The following is an 18,312-nucleotide window of genomic DNA, read 5'->3' as shown; positions in this document are numbered from 1 at the left end:
ACCTTCCTTACGATTATTTATTTGTATTACGGGAGGGCCTAGAGACCCCAGCCAAGCCCAGGGCCTCACTGTGGTAGGTACGTATATACACATATACAGCAAAAAACAGCAACAGCCCTCAAGATAGGAACTAAAGAGACAAGACAAAACGGGAGGAGAGGAAATATTATCCTCATTGTACAGATGGGAACCAAGGCATGAGATTGGGGTAAAATTTCCAAAAGTGATTTAGAAGCCGAAGTCCCATTTTTACGACAGACTTAGGCTCTGAGAGCCATTGGAATTTAAACTCCCAAGTCATTTAGGTACTTTTGAAATTTTTACCCTTAAATGACTTGCCCAAGGTCCCATGGACTCTGTGGCAGAGTCTAGAATTGAGCCCTGATCTCCCCAGTCCCAGTCTAGTGCCTTGACTACAGAGCAACCCTTCCTCTCCAACCTTAACCGCTCTCTTTCTGTGCAAGGGGTACTGCTCATGCACAGTGGGCGGCTTTCTTTCCTTCCGCCCACTGTGCATGAGCAGTACCCCTTGCACAGAAAGAAAGAGAGCAGAGTGCCCCAGGGCACTAAGAAACGTTTCCCCCTGAAACAGATTTCTCCAAGGTAGTTACACACATTTCAATTTCAACCCCCAACTGATTGGGCTGTGGGGCTAGTCAGAAAAATGTTACAAGATTCCCTGCCCCACCCACACACCCCCAATGTGTAAAATGTATTTTTTCCCTCCTCTCTCTCTTACTTAAAAAAACAGGATACATTTTTTTTGTTCAGACTTTCCACACAACCTGCCCCCCGCCCCCAGGCGGAGACCATGCCTGAAAGGTGAAAGTGACTGAAGACAGGCAGCTACAGTGGAAATGCTTATGCTGCCTTAGCTCCACAAATCGTCCCGCGTGTAACACAGAGATATCCTGGGCTCTAAAGCCTGGTCTACGCAGTTTGTCCACTAGTATTACTAGGTGGGGTAGGGGTGTGATTTTTTTTTTTAACGAATGTAGTTATAGCAATACAAGCCCTAGCGGGCAAATAGATATAAAGGTGCCTTATATCAGTACAGCTTATTCCCCTCCCCATAAAGGAATAAGCTACACCAGCCTAAACAGGCCGATACTGGTATAACACCACCTACAACAGGAAAGTTGTATCTCTTTAACTAAACTGGTTTAGGTACACTTGTGTGTGTACAGAAGGCCTAACAGTTTTAGCAGCATGAGGAACTGCAAGTGATGCAGTTATACCGGATCCCCATGCTTCCCATGTATTTGAACTCGGGACTCCTAATACCCAAGCCATGCAAGGACCCGGTATAGTTACATTCCTGGTTGTGGTTTTTTTGCATACATAGGGATGTGCTGCATACCACCAAGCTGGCTAATTACAGGGTGGCTGGAAACTAGAGTGCTCACAGCAAGAGAATGACTGTGTTATACAGGTTAGCGAAAGAAATCCACTGATCACTTAAACAAAGAGTAACAGATACGCAGCTCCATGGTTATGAGGCCTAGCCAGCAGGTAGGAGGACAACAAGGCTGCAAATGTTTACAAGACATAATGAAGTTCCTCCCATATGCTGTCTTGTAGTATGAAAATTATGGAAACACTGGATCAAAACTAAGTAAATTTGAAACCAACAAATCAAAATACTTTATGTCGCCTATAGCCAATCTGTGGAACTCACTGCAGCAGGAGGTACAGTCAAATTCTGTGGCTGGATTTTAAAACAGAACTGGATCATTTTAGGATCACTAACTTTTGTAGCTATCCAAGCCAAAACAACAAGGAGAATCAGACCATTAGCTGATCAACTGCTGGGTCCGAGAAGGAGATTTTCTCCTTCCTGCTATGCACAACCACTACAGAATTCACTATGTGTTATTTTCTCTGATGCATCAGGCACTGGTCACTGGCATAGACAGGACCCTGAACTTGATGGACCAATGGTCTGATGTGGTAAGGAAGATTCTATAAGTAGCCAGCTGGTTTCTGAACCTTGTCACTAGATATGAAAACAAATGCCCCTAAGAATGAGGATGCCAGATGCCACTCCATCATGATGTTTCCGTAAGTGGCCAACATACCTGATAGGCATGATCTGCCTGGATGTGCCAGAAGGAACTGGGGGCAGACTGACTGAGAGCACTGTTTGGGAGGTGAGACTCCAAGGTTGCCTGGTCCAAAGCCAAAGCCTCTGGCTTGGCTAGGGCCTGCTGGATGACAATGGGTGAGGACCCAAAGGTGGGGCTGGTGGCAGACTCTGGAGCAGCTTCTTCTTTCACCTGCACTTCGGTGTAGTAGAAGTCTTCCTCCCTCCTCCGCTGGTCAGAGTCTGCGCCATCTCTGTGGTGGTTTAAAAAGGGGAAAGGGTATGAGTCAGTAATCATGATAAGTAACTCCCCCTTCCAATCAGATCTGTGCAAGGCGCCAGCATGATGCAGGTGGCAGCACTCAACCAAGGAGCTATAAAAAAAAAAAATCACAGGTTCAAGACCCGCCCCAGTTTCAAGCTCATTCTCAGAGCTGACAGTGTGAGGCAGCAGGTGGGGTCATCCTTGCGGAGGGTTCTCTTCTTCGGTTATGCTGTTAAACCAAGGTCTCTTTGGCCCGGCTGGGATTAAAGTTTCCACGCACTTTTCCAAGAGACCAGGTGTCCTGGCCAACACTGCCTCGGCCAACAAAGCAAGTTCTGACGCTCAAGACAACAGCGAGCTATTGCTCCGTGCAGGAATGCGGACGGGCTTGCGCACACCCGTCGTACTGAAACCTGGAGAGCTGGCTGGCCCCAAATGGAGATGCAAAGGGCTATGAAATAATCACACAGCAGCAACAGCACATGCTGACCCAGTAAAACATTGTAACGCAACATCAGCATGCAGTTCTGCCAATATTTCATGACCCCCGTTCGTACCATCTAATGTCTCCTGCCACCATATCCAGTGTTATTAGCTGCTTTTGGGAAATGAATATTTTTCCTTTCTCCCTTTGCTGGCTGCATAAATATTCAGTTACTTCGGTTCCTTTGCTCAGCATCGCCTGTGTTGTGTCACGTACCTCAGAAAGTACGGAAGACGTGTCAAGCAAACCTTTGGACTCTAAGGGCACTTCTCCACAGCATTTTAGAGCCTGCGGGAGCGAGCATCCCAGATCTGGCCGACAGACTTGGGTTAGCAGGACTTGAGTGAGAGCTGTAAAAATCGCTGTGTAGACAACGCTTTGAAGTTGTGGCTGAGGCTGAAACCGCAACTTCAAAGCGGCGTCAACACAGCGATTTTGTCAACCTGGGCTGGGAGGCTTGCTCTTGAGGGCTCTGAACTGCTGTGTAGACATACCTTTATGGTCTACAGTCACTGCACCAGTAATATTTAGCACTTAGATGGGAAGGTGCTTTGTATCTTCAAAGGGATTTAGAAGCATTAACTAGTTAAACAGACATCATCGGCTTAAAAATCTCACTGCTTACTAATTTTGTTTTATCTACCATTGTTGCAAATAAAACCCAAGAGGAGTGTAGGAAAGAGATTAGAAAACAGGCTTTTTTCCCCTCGATATTGCCAGCATGTTTATTTTGTGCTCCTGACAGTATTTCGTGAATTGTCAGTTTCCCCACGTCCTCTGTATAGTCAGTTTCTCCCATGGTTTGTTTGGAGCTTTCACATGGAAACAAGGTGAGAGAAAAAACATTTCACAAAACAGAAAAACGTGAGGCTGTAAAACCACACTGGCACGGGGGACTGAGTGGTAGACATGGGTTTTAGAATGGACACCACCACAATATCCCTACAAGGAGGGGAAGAATTATCCCCATTTTGAACATGGGGAAACCGAGGCACACGGGGACGGACAGACTGTGAGATGCCCATGGCGAGAATTAGTGGCAAAGCCAGGCTTTGAACCCAGGAGTTCCTGGCCCCCAGTGCTCAGACCCAGCTTCTCTTCTGCGATAACTTCTACAGTACAGCAGGGAGACCATGGAACACAAAAATTAAACCAAAAACCAACTTCCATTCGAGGCTGGATTTTTCTTGGAAACATGAGCAAAGCAGGAGGTTTGACAGGATGTTAGCTTCCCCTGCGCGTCCTGCTCTTTTGTGATAAAAGCCTCTTTCCTCACTGTACCACAGTTGCTGTACAAATGCAGAAGTGTCAAGCTTTGCGGCTTGTGCCTGTATCAGTCAGATGGGGCAGCAAGGGGCCCACTGGCTGGAGGTGCAACCGCTTTTTCTTTACTCTGAGCCCTTGATGGTCAGGGAGAGAAGAGCTTACAGCTCACTCCTGTCCCACCTTTATACCCCTTCGCTTTAGGGAATTTGCAATGCCTGGAGAACCAACCCTGAACTGAAACTAGGGGGCCCCACTACACCAGAAACAAGCCTTAGCTGAACTGAGCAACTATAGTCATTACTTGAGTTCTATTCAGTTAATTAGCAGCTTAAAGGGGAGCATAAAGCAAAGGGCTTGTTTCCAAGAAATACCAGTTTTACCCTGGGGGGGGGGGCCCTTAAAGATACATCCCATCTCCCCTTCTCAATACCCCCCAGTCTCCGTCATTGTTATTTATTTGTATTTCAGCTGTGTCCAAAGGCCCTAAACAGAATTAGGGCCTCCACTGTGCCAGGTGCTACACAAATGTAACGCACTGGTCAGTGTCGGTCATGCATCCCCCTCTGTATGAGCCGGATAAAAACTCCCTGCCAGCCCCACTCTTAGCTTGGGCTGCAGAGACTCATAATTTAAAGCTCTGGATGTCCCCGGTTCATTCCCTGGTGGTGGCCAAGTGGCAGCCATCACACAAACACACGAGACTGTTCCTGTCCCAAAGCGCTTCTGCTTCAAAATAGACAGGGCAGAGAGGCTGGAGAAAAGGGATGCAATACACGAGCAGAATGATGGTTGGCAAATCTACCTTTTCTTATTGTATTCTTGGGCAAAGGTGGGGGTGGAAGGCTGGAGAAGAGTTAACAGAGCAAGAGAGCAGGAAACATGAGGGAAGAGGGACACAGAGAAATGGGGAAGGGAGAAAAGGAAAGATGGAGAAGAGCACAGAAGGCAAGGGTTGGGGTGGGCAACGCAGCCCTGAGCTACCGTACAGGGCCCATCTCAGTGGTGTCCGAGAGGGAGAGGGGAGGGCTGGAAAGCAGGTTATGGCAGCCATCAGCCATCTGGGCCAGCAGCAATTCTCTAGCCAGGGTAGTTTCCTGCGTTCCCTACTAGCCCAAGCAGCAGGTTTAGTGAAGGTCAAGTGCAGCAGAAAATCCTTTGGCATCTGCCCTAAGCACTGGTGACAGGTACTGCACCCACAGCTCTGGAGACTGACGAGCTTTACCCACCAAACAGCCGCAGTGTGTTAGACCTGCCCCAAAGGGATTCCTCTTCAAGGATGAGAGGGAAGTTCATTCTCCAGGGCCCCTTCAACCCTTGGCCTCATTGCAGAGGCTGCAGACACATAGGGACAACAATGATGGTGGCTTTGGTGACATGGATGACTGGTGGGCACTGGACTGAGAACTTCCAAACGCATTTCACACAGGCCAGGGCAGTACCAGTTTGATACCCAATATATCCTCAATTGGGAGACTATGTCCTGCCTTTCCGAGGGATAATCTCAATGATCTACCAAATCTTTTCCGACTTTTAATTCTGTGAGCCTCTGAAATTCCTTCTTCCTTCTGCCCCCAGCCCCTCAGACCCTGCTTGGGTTCTGCAGGTTAATCGCCATTCAAGGTCTTACCCAAGGTGCTGGGTCTTGATGTGACGCTTGATACCGACAATGGATCGCAGTACTTTACCACAGTTTGGCCACAGGCACTTGTACATCACCTTCACCGAGTTCTAGGAAAAAGACAGCCCCACGTCACGGAAAGGTTACACCCCAGCCCTGCTCCGAAGGGACAGAAACAGCCCCAGAGAATTAAGATTCACTCAGGATCACTGAAAACAGTCTGCATGATGCTGCCGTTTTGTCCCATCCACCCCACACACATTCCTGGGCCTCCCTGGCCCTCTCAAGGTGCCAGTTCACGAGGTGCCAAGTTTCAGCCAGACACAAGGAAGACTCCAGTTATCTGGATTTATTTCTGCCCTCCCATCCTGCCTGTTTCTCCCTCTCTGCTCCTCTTTCTCTTGCCCTAAAGTGGACTTGTCTCCCATACATTATTTTCCCCCTCCCCCAGCCCCTTTGACGATCAGTGCACCTGCTCCACCTGGCCCATGTGGACAGAGGAGGGAACTGAGCCGAGAAAGAGCTCCATGCATGGAACGGAGTACTCCCCAACCGCCCCGGCTCCCTGCTCTGGTCACAGATATCAGGCAGAGTGGGAAATGCTGATGAGTAAAGGACAGGAGTGAATGGGAGCAGGGAGAACTCTGGAGCCACTAGCAGGATCTGGGGAGATGGCAGGCAACTGACCCTTGGGCTACTGTCTCTTCTTCCCCGCCAATCCCCTTTGCATTCCTGGGGTCTCTTCCCTTCTCCCATCCCCAGCACCCCTTCTGCTCTGGGATCTCAAGGTGAAGCTTGCCAGGGGTTAGTAAGAGGCACTTTGCTTCCACTCTCTCCTGCTAGCTTCAGAGTCAGAGTGAAACTTACCAACACCTTGTCAGTTTTACCAGGCAGCAGATCCCATGACTGAGAGTTCACAGCACAGTTCCCCCTGCCCTCGGTACCTTTCTCTTTCTTGGGGCAGGCTCATCGAGAAGAAAGGGATCCGAGTCTGTCTCAAAGCCATCGTCGGCCTGCGGGGAGCTCAAGGCCTCGCTCGAGTACTTGGGGCTGGCTTCGGGATGCGGGGGTGACGGGGTGGAGATGTCGCTTCCGCCACTCCAGTGACCACTGGTGGTGCTGCTGCCACTGTCTGAAACGTCGCCGCTCTCCTTCCAGGCGTCGCAGGCTGCCTGGGACGCTGAGCCAGGGGGAAGAGGAGAAGGGAACAGACATGAAAACTGACAGGTACGAACACAGCTCCTGCCTGCGGGATGCGGTAGCTCTGCTCCCAGCCCCCCTGCCCCTCTCCATTCAGTCTGTTAGGTTACCTTCATCTTGATCAACACCCAGGACCGAATCACGGACCTCTGGAGCTAGGAGCATCTGTCTCTACAGCTCTACCGAGCGCCAGGCCCTGTAACACTCCCATCTGCTGTGGATCAGGCACGGTGGGGAGACACATAACGTGCTTCCCCCTGGGTTACGGCGCCATTAAGGATGGCGTGGATGCAACCAGAACAGAGACCTTTGGCCCAAAACTTAAACCACAGGCTTCAGGATCAAAACAACGTGTGTAACCTTTACCTTCTCCCCGCTGCACAGGGCTGCGAGCCAGGAGCCCTGGATTCTATACCCAGCTCTACCAACGATTCACTGCGTGGCCCGGTGCCTCCCTCTGGCTTCGCGTCTCCTTCCGTAAAATGCAGCTAATGCTGCCTACCTCATTTAATCACAGTCGCAAAGCATTTTGAGAGCCCTGGATGGAAGATGTCAGAGAAGAGCAGAGAATCTTCCTCCTCCTTCTCCCAACAGTTCTGCAGCTACAGGTTTTGGCCAGGGTGGCAACAGGAGGGCTGAAATACCACGACAAAGCCTCTCTCACACCATCACTGGCCAGCCAGACCTGGGAATCTGGTTTGGCATGGAGATTTACTCCCCCAGGAACCAAAAGCCTCCATCGACCTGAAGACAAACTTTTCCCCAGATGGCACAGAGGGCTGATTATATGGACTCTTGCAGCGTCTTTTTCAGTTCAGGGCCCGGAGGCTGCTGGGCTGTTCAGCGATACACAGCTGCTCTCTAGGGGAATGTGCTTTATAACGTGGGACACTGGCGTAGCTGCCCTGAACGCACCCTCACCTTGGAAGAGCTTAGCTGTGCCTTTAGTGACGCATGGTCTGAATGCAAGTTCATTTATTCCGCTTTAACCCGGTTTCCATGTCCAAGCGTTCCGGACAGGGCTGCGGCAGAAACTCACAGGCCTAGCCCCTCGAGGACTTGCCTGTTGCTAGCTAGAGCCAAGTCTGCGTGCAGAGAATGAGTTAGTGACAGGACATGCAGATTTCCCACAGCTGCAGACATCTATTTTTAACCACCTGTATCCACTTGACTACTTGGGAATGGAGCCGCCGCTAAAAAAAAAGGAGCCGGGCCACTCTGTGCTCCCATGCCTGTGGCTCCCAGAATAGGTCCTGCCGCTCTATCGTACATGGCAGCTGCGGGCAGGGTTACGCTCTCCTCTCTCTCTCTCTCTCTCTCTCTCGAGAAATATACATGGCCTCCCAGCTTGGCCAGCCGTTCAGCAAGACCGCATTAAAGCGGCTGTCCCAAAGCACCCTGCTCACGGAGCCCCACAGCTTCTGAACAGCCAGCACTCCCATGTGCAGACTCTTTTGGAAAGCCAGTCCCCCTCACCCCCCAATTCTTAGTTGGTTCATCCCAATCTGTTAGGCCTGATAATTAGAACAAACAATTCCAAATAAATAAGAGGAGGAGGGGGCCAGCCTGAAGAGCCATCTCCCAATTAAAACAGGGGCTCCCGGCACTCATAACTCAGGCTTTCCGGGAGGAATTCAACACATTAAGCTACACTATCCTCCCAGCCGCATGCTGCTCACGACACCCAGACCCACTTACGCAGGGATTTGTATCAAAAGCCCAGTAAAGGTCCCTCTGCAGGAGATACACAGAACATGATCTGCTGCTGTCCAACACGTGCCATGGGACACTTCTGCAGAACGGCCATGTCCCTGGCATTTTTCCCCTTTGTAATATTATAAGCGGGATCCGGACCTCATGTTCTCCTGACAGACACCAGCATGAGCGAGGTCAGAACCAGACCCTGTGCATTTCTCTGAAGTAGGGAAGGGTTTAAAAAGGTTACTTTACAGAACTTTTGGATCAAAAATATGAAAAAACAAAATTAACAAGCCCAGTAGGAATATTTAAAATAAAAGCCGGTGCTCGTACAATAAAATGCCTTTCAGTCATAGACCATATTGCACAGACCTGGAACCTGAGGCGCAGAGGGTTATGTGACTTGCTAAGGAGCTGGGAATTAGACTCAAGTCTAACCAAGAAGCTAACAGCTGTCAGTATACTGGATCCCTCTCAGTCAGGATGGGCCAGGGCATGGGTCAGACATAGCACCTGGTAAATGGCCTCCTCCCGCTCACTGACAGGGGAATTCCAGCCAGTCAGCTGGCTGCACCTCTCTGCTGCATTTGACTCACTTGCCGTTCCTCACCAAAGACACTTCTCCAGCCTCCAAGAAGTTGCAAAGGTGCCTGGAAACACTTGAAAATGGCTCAAGTCCTTCCTCTCAGACTGAGCTCACAGGGTCATCACGGACCCCTCCAACCTCCCCACCCCTGCAGTCTCAATCCTCTCCCGCATTTTATTCCAGGTCTACAGGATGCTGCTGGGAAAATGCAGGCTGAATGCACAGACACCACCCAGCTCTACAGCCAATGCAATCGGCACCATCTCCCAGCACTTAGCTACAATTAGCAGCTGGATGGAAAGCAGCAGGCTCGAACTGAGCCCTGGCAAGACTATGGTGATGCTAGGAGGAAGAGGGAAGCACTTTAAAGAACTTGCTTCTTCTGCTTCGAGGGCACCTGCTCTCAGATTGTTAAGGCTGTCCACAGCCTTGGGTCCTTTGAGAGTCTTCAGCTCAGCTGGAACCCGAAATAGCCACGACAGCAAACATTGCCCACATCCATCTCTGACAGGCCAGAAGATCACATCCCATCCTATCGGGCACAGCCTGGCAGCGTCCACGCTAACCCTTCAGGTTCCATCACTGCTATTCCTTAGGTCTAGGAATGATAACCTGGAAGAGCTCCAGCTAATACAGCCCATGTGCTTAGTAACAAAGGTCGCCATGAGGAACCTGGTACACCAACTCCTCACAAATATGGAGCTCAGTTTCGAGGTCTCTGTCCTGATATTCCAACACCCTATGAGACTGGCCCCATCACCCTGGGAGATTGCTCTCCCTCTGCAGGCAGGCTGTCCCACGACAGCTACATGCCATGGAGCAAGGTAACCGTTGACTTGCACCTGTCCACGCTAGGAGCACTTTACCAACAGAGGCACATGCCCACTCCCGATTAGCCAGACAGCAGAGGGGACATGGATTTTATTTGGATACTCGAGAGGGCAAAAGCCATTCAGCCATTCACCAGCAGATTGGCCTCGCCCATGGGCTCATCCTCCTCTTCCTCACAGTCCCGGCCAGGACTCTGCTCTGCCCCGCCAAAACCGCAGGCTTCCCTGCACCTGGTGCCTGCAGGGATCGGGTGCCACCGGCCCTTCGGCAGCACAGGGAGCCCTCTGCAGCTTTGCTGTCACAGCCCTGCTCACTCACTCCCGTCACAGTGGGGCGGCAGAGGGCTCCCCGAGCTGCCACAGGAACCATTCAGCAGCAGCGTGGCCTCCCCCGCGGCCGGGGTCTCCTCTTGCCCCCCCTCCCCCTCACAGTCCTGGCTGGGGGTCTGTGCTCTCTTACCCAAACCTCCACATTATCTGACCCCCTTCCTCGTCCCCCACCATCAGGTCGGTGGGGGGCAAGGAAGGGCTTCAGATAATGTAGAGGTTCAGACGACAGGGTTTCGGGTACATGGCAGCATACTGTACTCTACTGCTACAGTGCTCCCAGTGTGGACGCAGCCTCTACCAGCAAACCTGGGCTTTTACCAGCCTGGTTTATTCCAGCTGCCCCACACCGGGAAGAGGGCAGGTCTGCCAGAACAATGCGTCTACACGAGGGGCTTCTGCTGGCACAGCGACATCGGGCAGAGGATGTCCCCTCACCAACACAGCTGTGCAGGCAGAGCTCTGTACGTACCCACAGCCGTCGAGTCCCCACCATTCATTCCTTCACCAGCACAGACAGAGAACATCTCCAGCCACATTCTCAATCCGGAGATACATTAGAATGGGTCAGACAACTAACTTCCCGCCCAGTGGCTTACTCACTGCAGCACGGGGCCTCTCTATGTACCTGACCCCAAAGGCTGGCTCCAGTCTGCGGCAGAGTTTCATGGTGAGGGCGACATCACCAGCAGAGAGCATGCTGGGACACCAGAGTGTGCAACGAGACAGACGTGGCAGTCAGACAGCAATCTGTTCACATTGCACTTGGGGCTCTGGTTACCTGGGAAAACTTATTGTTTGAGGTGAGCAGTTTTCCCCTCCTTCTTCGGGGGCACCACAAAAGCAATTTAATTCAGCCTCCAGTTGCTGCAATACAGAGTCAGGCAGATTTGGGACCCCAGCGTCCAGCTGCACAGTCGGACTTACCCGGCATGCTGCTTTCACGGCTGGGCGGGCTCTGCACCACAGGGCTGCAGGACAAGCTAGTCAGCACCATAGCTGCCATCATCTCGTCCATTTCCACAGCAGCATCGGACTTCCTGCGCCAGGAGACAGAGAACCATTAAAGACTTCAGTGGGGGAGGGGAAGGCAGATATTCAGGAGACAAGGTGAGGATTCTATTTCAAAGACCCCATATAATCAAAAGGGCCATGGGAGCAAACACAGAGCCCAAAGGTGTTACACTTGGGGCTGATTGGACCCACGGGGTTCTAATGATCATTGCTGCCTTTGGGTACCTCCTTCCTTTCTACAGGACCCCAGTGTGCCTTCCTGTATATAGAAAGCACAGTTACCCATCTGGAGTCAAGCCCAGATCCTAAGAGGAATTTAGATGCCTAAAGATGGCAAGAGACATCCAGTGGGATTTTCAAAAGTGCCTCCCAGTGCATCTTTAACCACCTAAATACCTTTAAAAATCCAGCCCTGAGTCCGAGGTGTCTGTCCCTCCCCCAGAACCCCAGTAAAGCGAGCACCTAGGTGGGGACACTGCCTACTCACAGCATGAGCTATACCGCTGCTCTCAAATTCATGCTTATGAAGGCATCAGTGCAGCACAGACCAGGGAACAGAGGCTGGGGCTCGGGAGAGACCTTTGTATTTAACGGTTTAAGTGGAAGTCAAAATTGAGGATTATTGTAGAGGTACGTGAACAGTGGCTCTGGGGGTAAGAACTGCTCCACAAAATGACTAGGGCCTCTGTTTAAATTATCAGGCATTTACACAACCACTGTAGCAACATGTTGCCCCTAGCGCCACAGAGAGGCCAGGGTTCAGAAAACAATCCAGCTGTCTACGGTTAGCGGCGGCTAACTTCCTCTGCTTCCAAGAGGTTCCCTTGGAAGTCACACATCCAACCACTGATCAGACCTGAACCTGCTTAGCTTCCCAGTCCTAAAGTGTTCACACACTGAGGCTGCATGGCTCGCCACATGTCTCTTTCCCCCGTAACCTCTCCCCACTCTGCTGTCCCCGGGGCCAAACAGGACCAGAGCGATTTTTAACTTGCAACTAGGGAAGTTTGCTTTAAAAGAGAACTTTTTTTTTCTCCTAAACCACCATAAAAATATCCTCTTAATCCTAAATTCAACAGCACTCTGGATAATCCACCCTTTGGAGAGGCTGACACAGTATGTTACAATGACGTGGTCTCATCCCGCGTACGAACAAGGCAGAGGTGGGAGACGGTTCATTTCTCATCATACACTGAAACAAACAGCATTTTACTGCTCTGGGTGAACAACACTAAGGACCATTCTAGAATTAACGCCTCTGCATTATTTTGAGCTTCCAGTGCAATCTAACAGCTCCTCTGCAGACTACTGCTAGATTTTTACTACGTCCTCCCAACCCAGGGGACTTTGATTCTATTTTAGCCATAGTGACACTGAGCAGAACCAGAATTCAGCACCTCACATTTTATGTAGCCATGCGCAACTGTTTCCAGAAATATGCTTTATACTATAGGATTCCAGGGCATTTTATAAACTATACACAGGGATCATTTCACCCCCGCATGGAAATGCGGCCACCTCTGCAGTAGAATCCAGCCGCTGTTAAACAGCTCTCAGCAACACTACATACTAGTTTAGAACAGAAAGAGAAGAGGGATTCTGTAAGCAACCAGTGCGCAAACCCAGCTGTTGAACCAGGCAAGATGAACCAGAATCAGTCTCCAAAGCTAAAAGCACCAAGCAGCCAAGGACACATACCTTTTAGGTACATCGATATTCCTAGAAACCGATCTCTGAACTGATCCATTGGCAGGACTATGGTCCATCGCAGTGGCAGGACTATGGTCCATCGGAAGGGTAGGGGGCGGCGATCTTTGCATCTGAGCCAGTCTCACATCCTCTGTCTTCCAGCAGGTGTGCAGTCCCTGCTCAAGGAGCAGCACCTTCACCTCATCACTCAGCTGACTGTGTTGCTCTACCAGGCCAGTGCACTCCTGCCCGTTATAGGTGACGTAAACCTACGTGAGGACAAGTCACAGCTGGTCAGTGTTACTCTCCATCCTTTAAACAAAATCCAGCCAAAACTCACCTGCCCTGTCTCTGAGCACCCTCCTGTGCAAAGCCCCAGTTGCAAGGATTCCATCACCGGGAATAGCATAAAGCCAGGGTTTTTCCTTTCCACCAGTTCAGCACCCCTATCCTGCACCACCACTCTGAGTGAAACAGTATTAGCAATTGTCACCCATCTCAGGACTTTCTCCACTTGCCTGTTGGGACTCAAGGGTCCCCCCTCAATATATGGTCATGGCTGATGCAACAGAGCTGCAGCAGGATATCACTCCATGTGATCAGCAGCGTTAACACAGGGACTCCCCAAGGGGGTAAATACAAAGGCAGCGGCATTCCTCAGAGACCCTGTGGAATAACGAAGAACTGGAATGCTCCCACTGAACCCAATGGAAGTTTTGTTGATTTGAATGGGAGCAAAATTGGGCCCCAGCAGGTCAGATTTCAGCCAAATTTAGGTTTTTGCAACAACAAAGTTTTATAAAACTTACTAGCAACATTCCCATGAAATTAAAAAAACTCAACAACATTGCAGCACTGTGCCGGGGCATGAGACCAGGAAAGGAAAACAGACTAGAAACAAACAATAAAACTGACAAGTCTGCTTTCAGTTGCCAGACTGAGTGAAATCTAAAATGCAAGGCCAGCAGAAATGCTGAAAGTCAGTTAGATTTCTTTACTTCTCAATTTCAACTTTTGAAGATGTTATTAGAAACATGGGAGAGGATTTTAATTAAAAAAGATTTTCAACTTGAACAAGGTCCCTTTAAACTCAGCTGGACAAAGGTGTGTGGAATACAGTGTAAAACACAACTTCACAGGGCTAGAGGAGATTTACAAAGAAATTGTCTGAATCCCTTCATTTCAAGCATAGAAACATTGTAAGGACCATACACACATACCATTGCCCTCTACTGGTTGCACTCAGAACTGCTCAGCTGTGTGTCAGGCCATATATTGCTAAAAGGAGATTCTTGATTAGCCCAAGTATCAGGAGGAGCCCGAGCCTTTAGGGTGTCTAACCCCCATTATGATCAAGAAGTTCCAACTGGCCGTGTTATTCAAAGCATCAGTGACAACCATGCGGTCCTACAAGGGCATGGATTTTTCATAATGCAAAGCCAAACTTCAGTACAAAATGGACAGAGTGAACAGCTGGGTGCATTCAGTACAGAAACACACAGAAAAGAAAGTGGAGGATATAATGCTTGAAGAGACTCCTTAGCAGGGATGGTGGTCACTGGCCCTTTAACAGTCAGAGCAGGACTGCAGGAGTGTGGAGACCCTCCCCCCCCCACCCCATTTACAGGGTAGCATTCTTGTAGAACCTCCACTATACAACCCCAGAGCAAAATTCATGGCAGGTGTAAGTGGGCACAACTGCATGGAAGTCAATGGAGTTATACCCGCTTAGGCCAGCAATAAATTTGACCCTTCTAGTCTAATTTTCATTTGCGGGGGGAGCGGCACAGAGGAAGGAAAATGTACTCTAGCTTCCCCTGTCAACTATCCTCTTAAATGATTGTGCTCTGACCCCCAAAGCAACAGACATAGTAAAAACATTCCTCCCCAAAAGGAAAGAAACCAGCCCCATCCCCTCCCCACATCACATCCTTGGGTTTCCACTTATCATTATTTGCATTACGGTAGTGATCAGGGTCCCTTGCACTAGGTGAACAGAGCCATGAAGTACCAAACAGTCCCTGCCCCAAACAGCTTACAACGGGGGTGGGGGGGGGGGGGTTATGACAAGACATAGCAGGTGGATGAAACAAAAAGACAGGCGGGGGAGAGAGGAGGTTTCCTTGTTTAAAAACCATCAACTCCTCAGAGGAACAGGACTGATCAACCATTTAACGAAAGGGAAAGAAAACACAAGAGCTGAGACATTTCTTCATTTGAGTGAGTGGACAAAACCAATGGAATATGCATCCTCCTTTGCAAGACAGGCAGAGTCTGGCAGACAAGAGCTCTCATTCATGTCATGTCTGGTTCCCCATTCTCAGCTTCTTCACAGAGGAAATGTTCTCTCCACAGGTACCATTGCGGAGAGTGGACCAGATGATATGTCTGGGGCGAGAAAGCAGAAGGAGACTCCGCTGGTTGGAAGGCATGAGATGCGATGTCCTGAGGTTGGGGGTTCCACGACCACCACTCCCAAGAGGAGAAGGCGGGTGGTGGTGGTCGGGGACTCTCTCCTCCGGGGGACTGAGTCATCTATCTGCCGCCCTGACCGGGAAAACCGAGAAGTCTGCTGCTTGCCAGGGGCTAATATTTGCGATGTGACGGAGAGACTGCCGAGACTCATCAAGCCCTCGGATCGCTACCCCTTCCTGCTTCTCCACGTGGGCACCAATGATACTGCCAAGAATGACCTTGAGTGGATCACTGCGGACTACGTGGCTCTGGGAAGAAGGATAAAGGAGTTGGAGGTGCAAGTGGTGTTCTCGTCCATCCTCCCCGTGGAAGGAAAAGGCCTGGGTAGGGATCGTCGAATCGTGGAAGTCAACGAATGGCTACGCAGGTGGTGTCAGAGAGAAGGCTTTGGATTCTTTGATCATGGGATGGTGTTCCATGAAGGAGGAGTGCTGGGCAGAGATGGGCTCCATCTTATGAAGAGAGGGAAGAGCATCTTTGCCAGCAGTCTGGCTAACCTAGTGAGGAGGGCTTTAAACTAGGTTCACCGGGGGAAGGAGACCAAAGCCCTGAGGTAAGTGGGAAAGCGGGATACCGGGAGGAAGCACAGGCAGGAATGTCTGTGAGGGGAGGGCTCCTACCTCATACTGAGAATGGGGGGCGATCAGCAGGTTATCTCAAGTGCTTATATACAAATGCACAAAGCCTTGGTAACAAGCAGGGAGAACTGGAGGTCCTGGTGATGTCAAAGAACTATGACGTGATTGGAATAACAGAGACTTGGTGAGATAACTCACATGACTGGAGTACTGTCATGGACGGTTATAAACTGTTCAGGAAGGACAGGCAGGGCAGAAAAGGTGGGGGAGTAGCACTGTATGTAAGGGAGCAGTATGACTGCTCAGAGCTCCGGTACGAAACTGTAGAAAAACCCGAGTGTCTCTGGATTAAGTTTAGAAGTGTGTGCAACAAGAGTGATGTAGTGGTGGAAGTCTGCTATAGACCACCGGACCAGGGGGATGAGGTAGATGAGGCTTTCTTCCGGCAGCTCGCGGAAGCTACTAGATCGCATGCCCTGATTCTCATGGGTGACTTTAATTTTCCTGATATCTGCTGGGAGAGCAATACAGCGGTGCATAGACAATCCAGGAAGTTTTTGGAAAGCGTAGGGGACAATTTCCTGGCGCAAGTGCTAGAGGAGCCAACTAGGGGGGGCGCTTTTCTTGACCTGCTGCTCACAAACCGGGTAGAATTAGTGGGGGAAGCAAAAGTGGATGGGAATCTGGGAGGCAGTGACCATAAGTTGGTTGAGTTCAGGATCCTGACGCAGGGAAGAAAGGTAAGCAGCAGGATACGGACCCTGGACTTCAGGAAAGCAGACTTCGACTCCCTCAGGGAACGGATGGCCAGGATCCCCTGGGGGACTAACTTGAAGGGGAAGGGAGTCCAGAAGAGCTGGCTGTATTTCAAGGAATCCCTGTTGAAGTTACAGGGACAAACCATCCCAATGAGTCGAAAGAATAGTAAATATGGCAGGCGACCAGCTTGGCTTAATGGTGAAATCGTAGCGGATCTTAAACATAAAAAAGAAGCTTACAAGAAGTGGAAGGTTGGACATATGACCAGGGAAGAGTATAAAAATATTGCTCGGGCATGTAGGAATGATATCAGGAGGGCCAAATCGCACCTGGAGCTGCAGCTAGCCAGAGATGTCAAGAATAACAAGAAGGGTTTCTTCAGGTATGTTGGCAACAAGAAGAAAGCCAAGGAAAGTGTGGGCCCCTTACTGAATGAGGGAGGCAACCTAGTGACAGAGGATGTGGAAAAAGCTAATGTACTCAATGCTTTTTTTGCCTCTGTTTTCACTAACAAGGTCAGCTCCCAGACTGCTGCGCTGGGCATCACAAAATGGGGAAGAGATGGCCAGCCCTCTGTGGACATAGAGGTGGTTAGGGACTATTTAGAAAAGCTGGATGTGCACAAGTCCATGGGGCCGGACGAGTTGCTTCCGAGAGTGCTGAAGGAATTGGCGGCTGTGATTGCAGAGCCATTGGACATTATCTTTGAAAACTCGTGGCGAACGGGGGAAGTCCTGGATGACTGGAAAAAGGCTAATGTAGTGCCAATCTTTAAAAAAGGGAAGAAGGAGGATCCAGGGAACTACAGGCCACTCAGCCTCACCTCAGTCCCTGGAAAAATCATGGAGCAGGTCCTCAAAGAATCAATCCTGAAGCACTTGCATGAGAGGAAAGTGATCAGGAACAGCCAGCATGGATTCACCAAGGGAAGGTCATGCCTGACTAATCTAATTGCCTTCTATGATGAGATTACTGGTTCTGTGGATGAAGGGAAAGCAGTGGATGTATTGTTTCTTGACTTTAGCAAAGCTTTTGACACAGTCTCCCACAGTATTCTTGTCAGCAAGTTAAGGAAGTATGGGCTGGATGAATGCACTATAAGGTGGGTAGAAAGCTGGCTAGATTGTCGGGCTCAACGGGTAGTGATCAATGGCTCCATGTCTAGCTGGCAGCCGGTATCAAGTGGAGTGCCCCAACGGTCGGTCGTGGGGCCGGTTTTGTTCAATATCTTCATAAATGATCTGGAGGATGGTGTGGATTGCACCCTCAGCAAATTTGCGGATGATACTAAACTGGGAGGAGTGGTAGATACGCTGGAGGGGAGGGATAGGATACAGAAGGACCTAGACAAATTGGAGGATTGGGCCAAAAGAAATCTGATGAGGTTCAATAAGGATAAGTGCAGGGTCCTGCACTTAGGATGGAAGAATCCAATGCACC

General features: G+C 50.1%; 1 protein-coding gene across 1 annotated transcript in view; it reads right to left on the bottom strand.

Annotated features, from left to right (window-relative positions):
- Positions 1 to 18,312, bottom strand: part of ZNF395 (zinc finger protein 395) — a gene marked incomplete at its 5' end in the record, with an annotated part of 54,788 nt that overhangs the window by 17,234 nt on the left and 19,242 nt on the right. The window contains 5 exon segments of the mRNA XM_084622358.1: positions 2,079 to 2,337; positions 5,726 to 5,826; positions 6,661 to 6,896; positions 11,285 to 11,397; positions 13,070 to 13,329. Coding sequence (XP_084478484.1) covers positions 2,079 to 2,337; positions 5,726 to 5,826; positions 6,661 to 6,896; positions 11,285 to 11,397; positions 13,070 to 13,329 — 969 coding nt within the window.

Source organism: Lepidochelys olivacea (assembly GCF_965140295.1).
Source record: "Lepidochelys olivacea isolate rLepOli2 genome assembly, chromosome: 3".
Classification (NCBI taxonomy): domain Eukaryota; kingdom Metazoa; phylum Chordata; order Testudines; family Cheloniidae; genus Lepidochelys; species Lepidochelys olivacea.
Note: the sequence above shows the minus strand (reverse complement) of the source record. Positions and strands in the feature narration are given on the sequence as shown.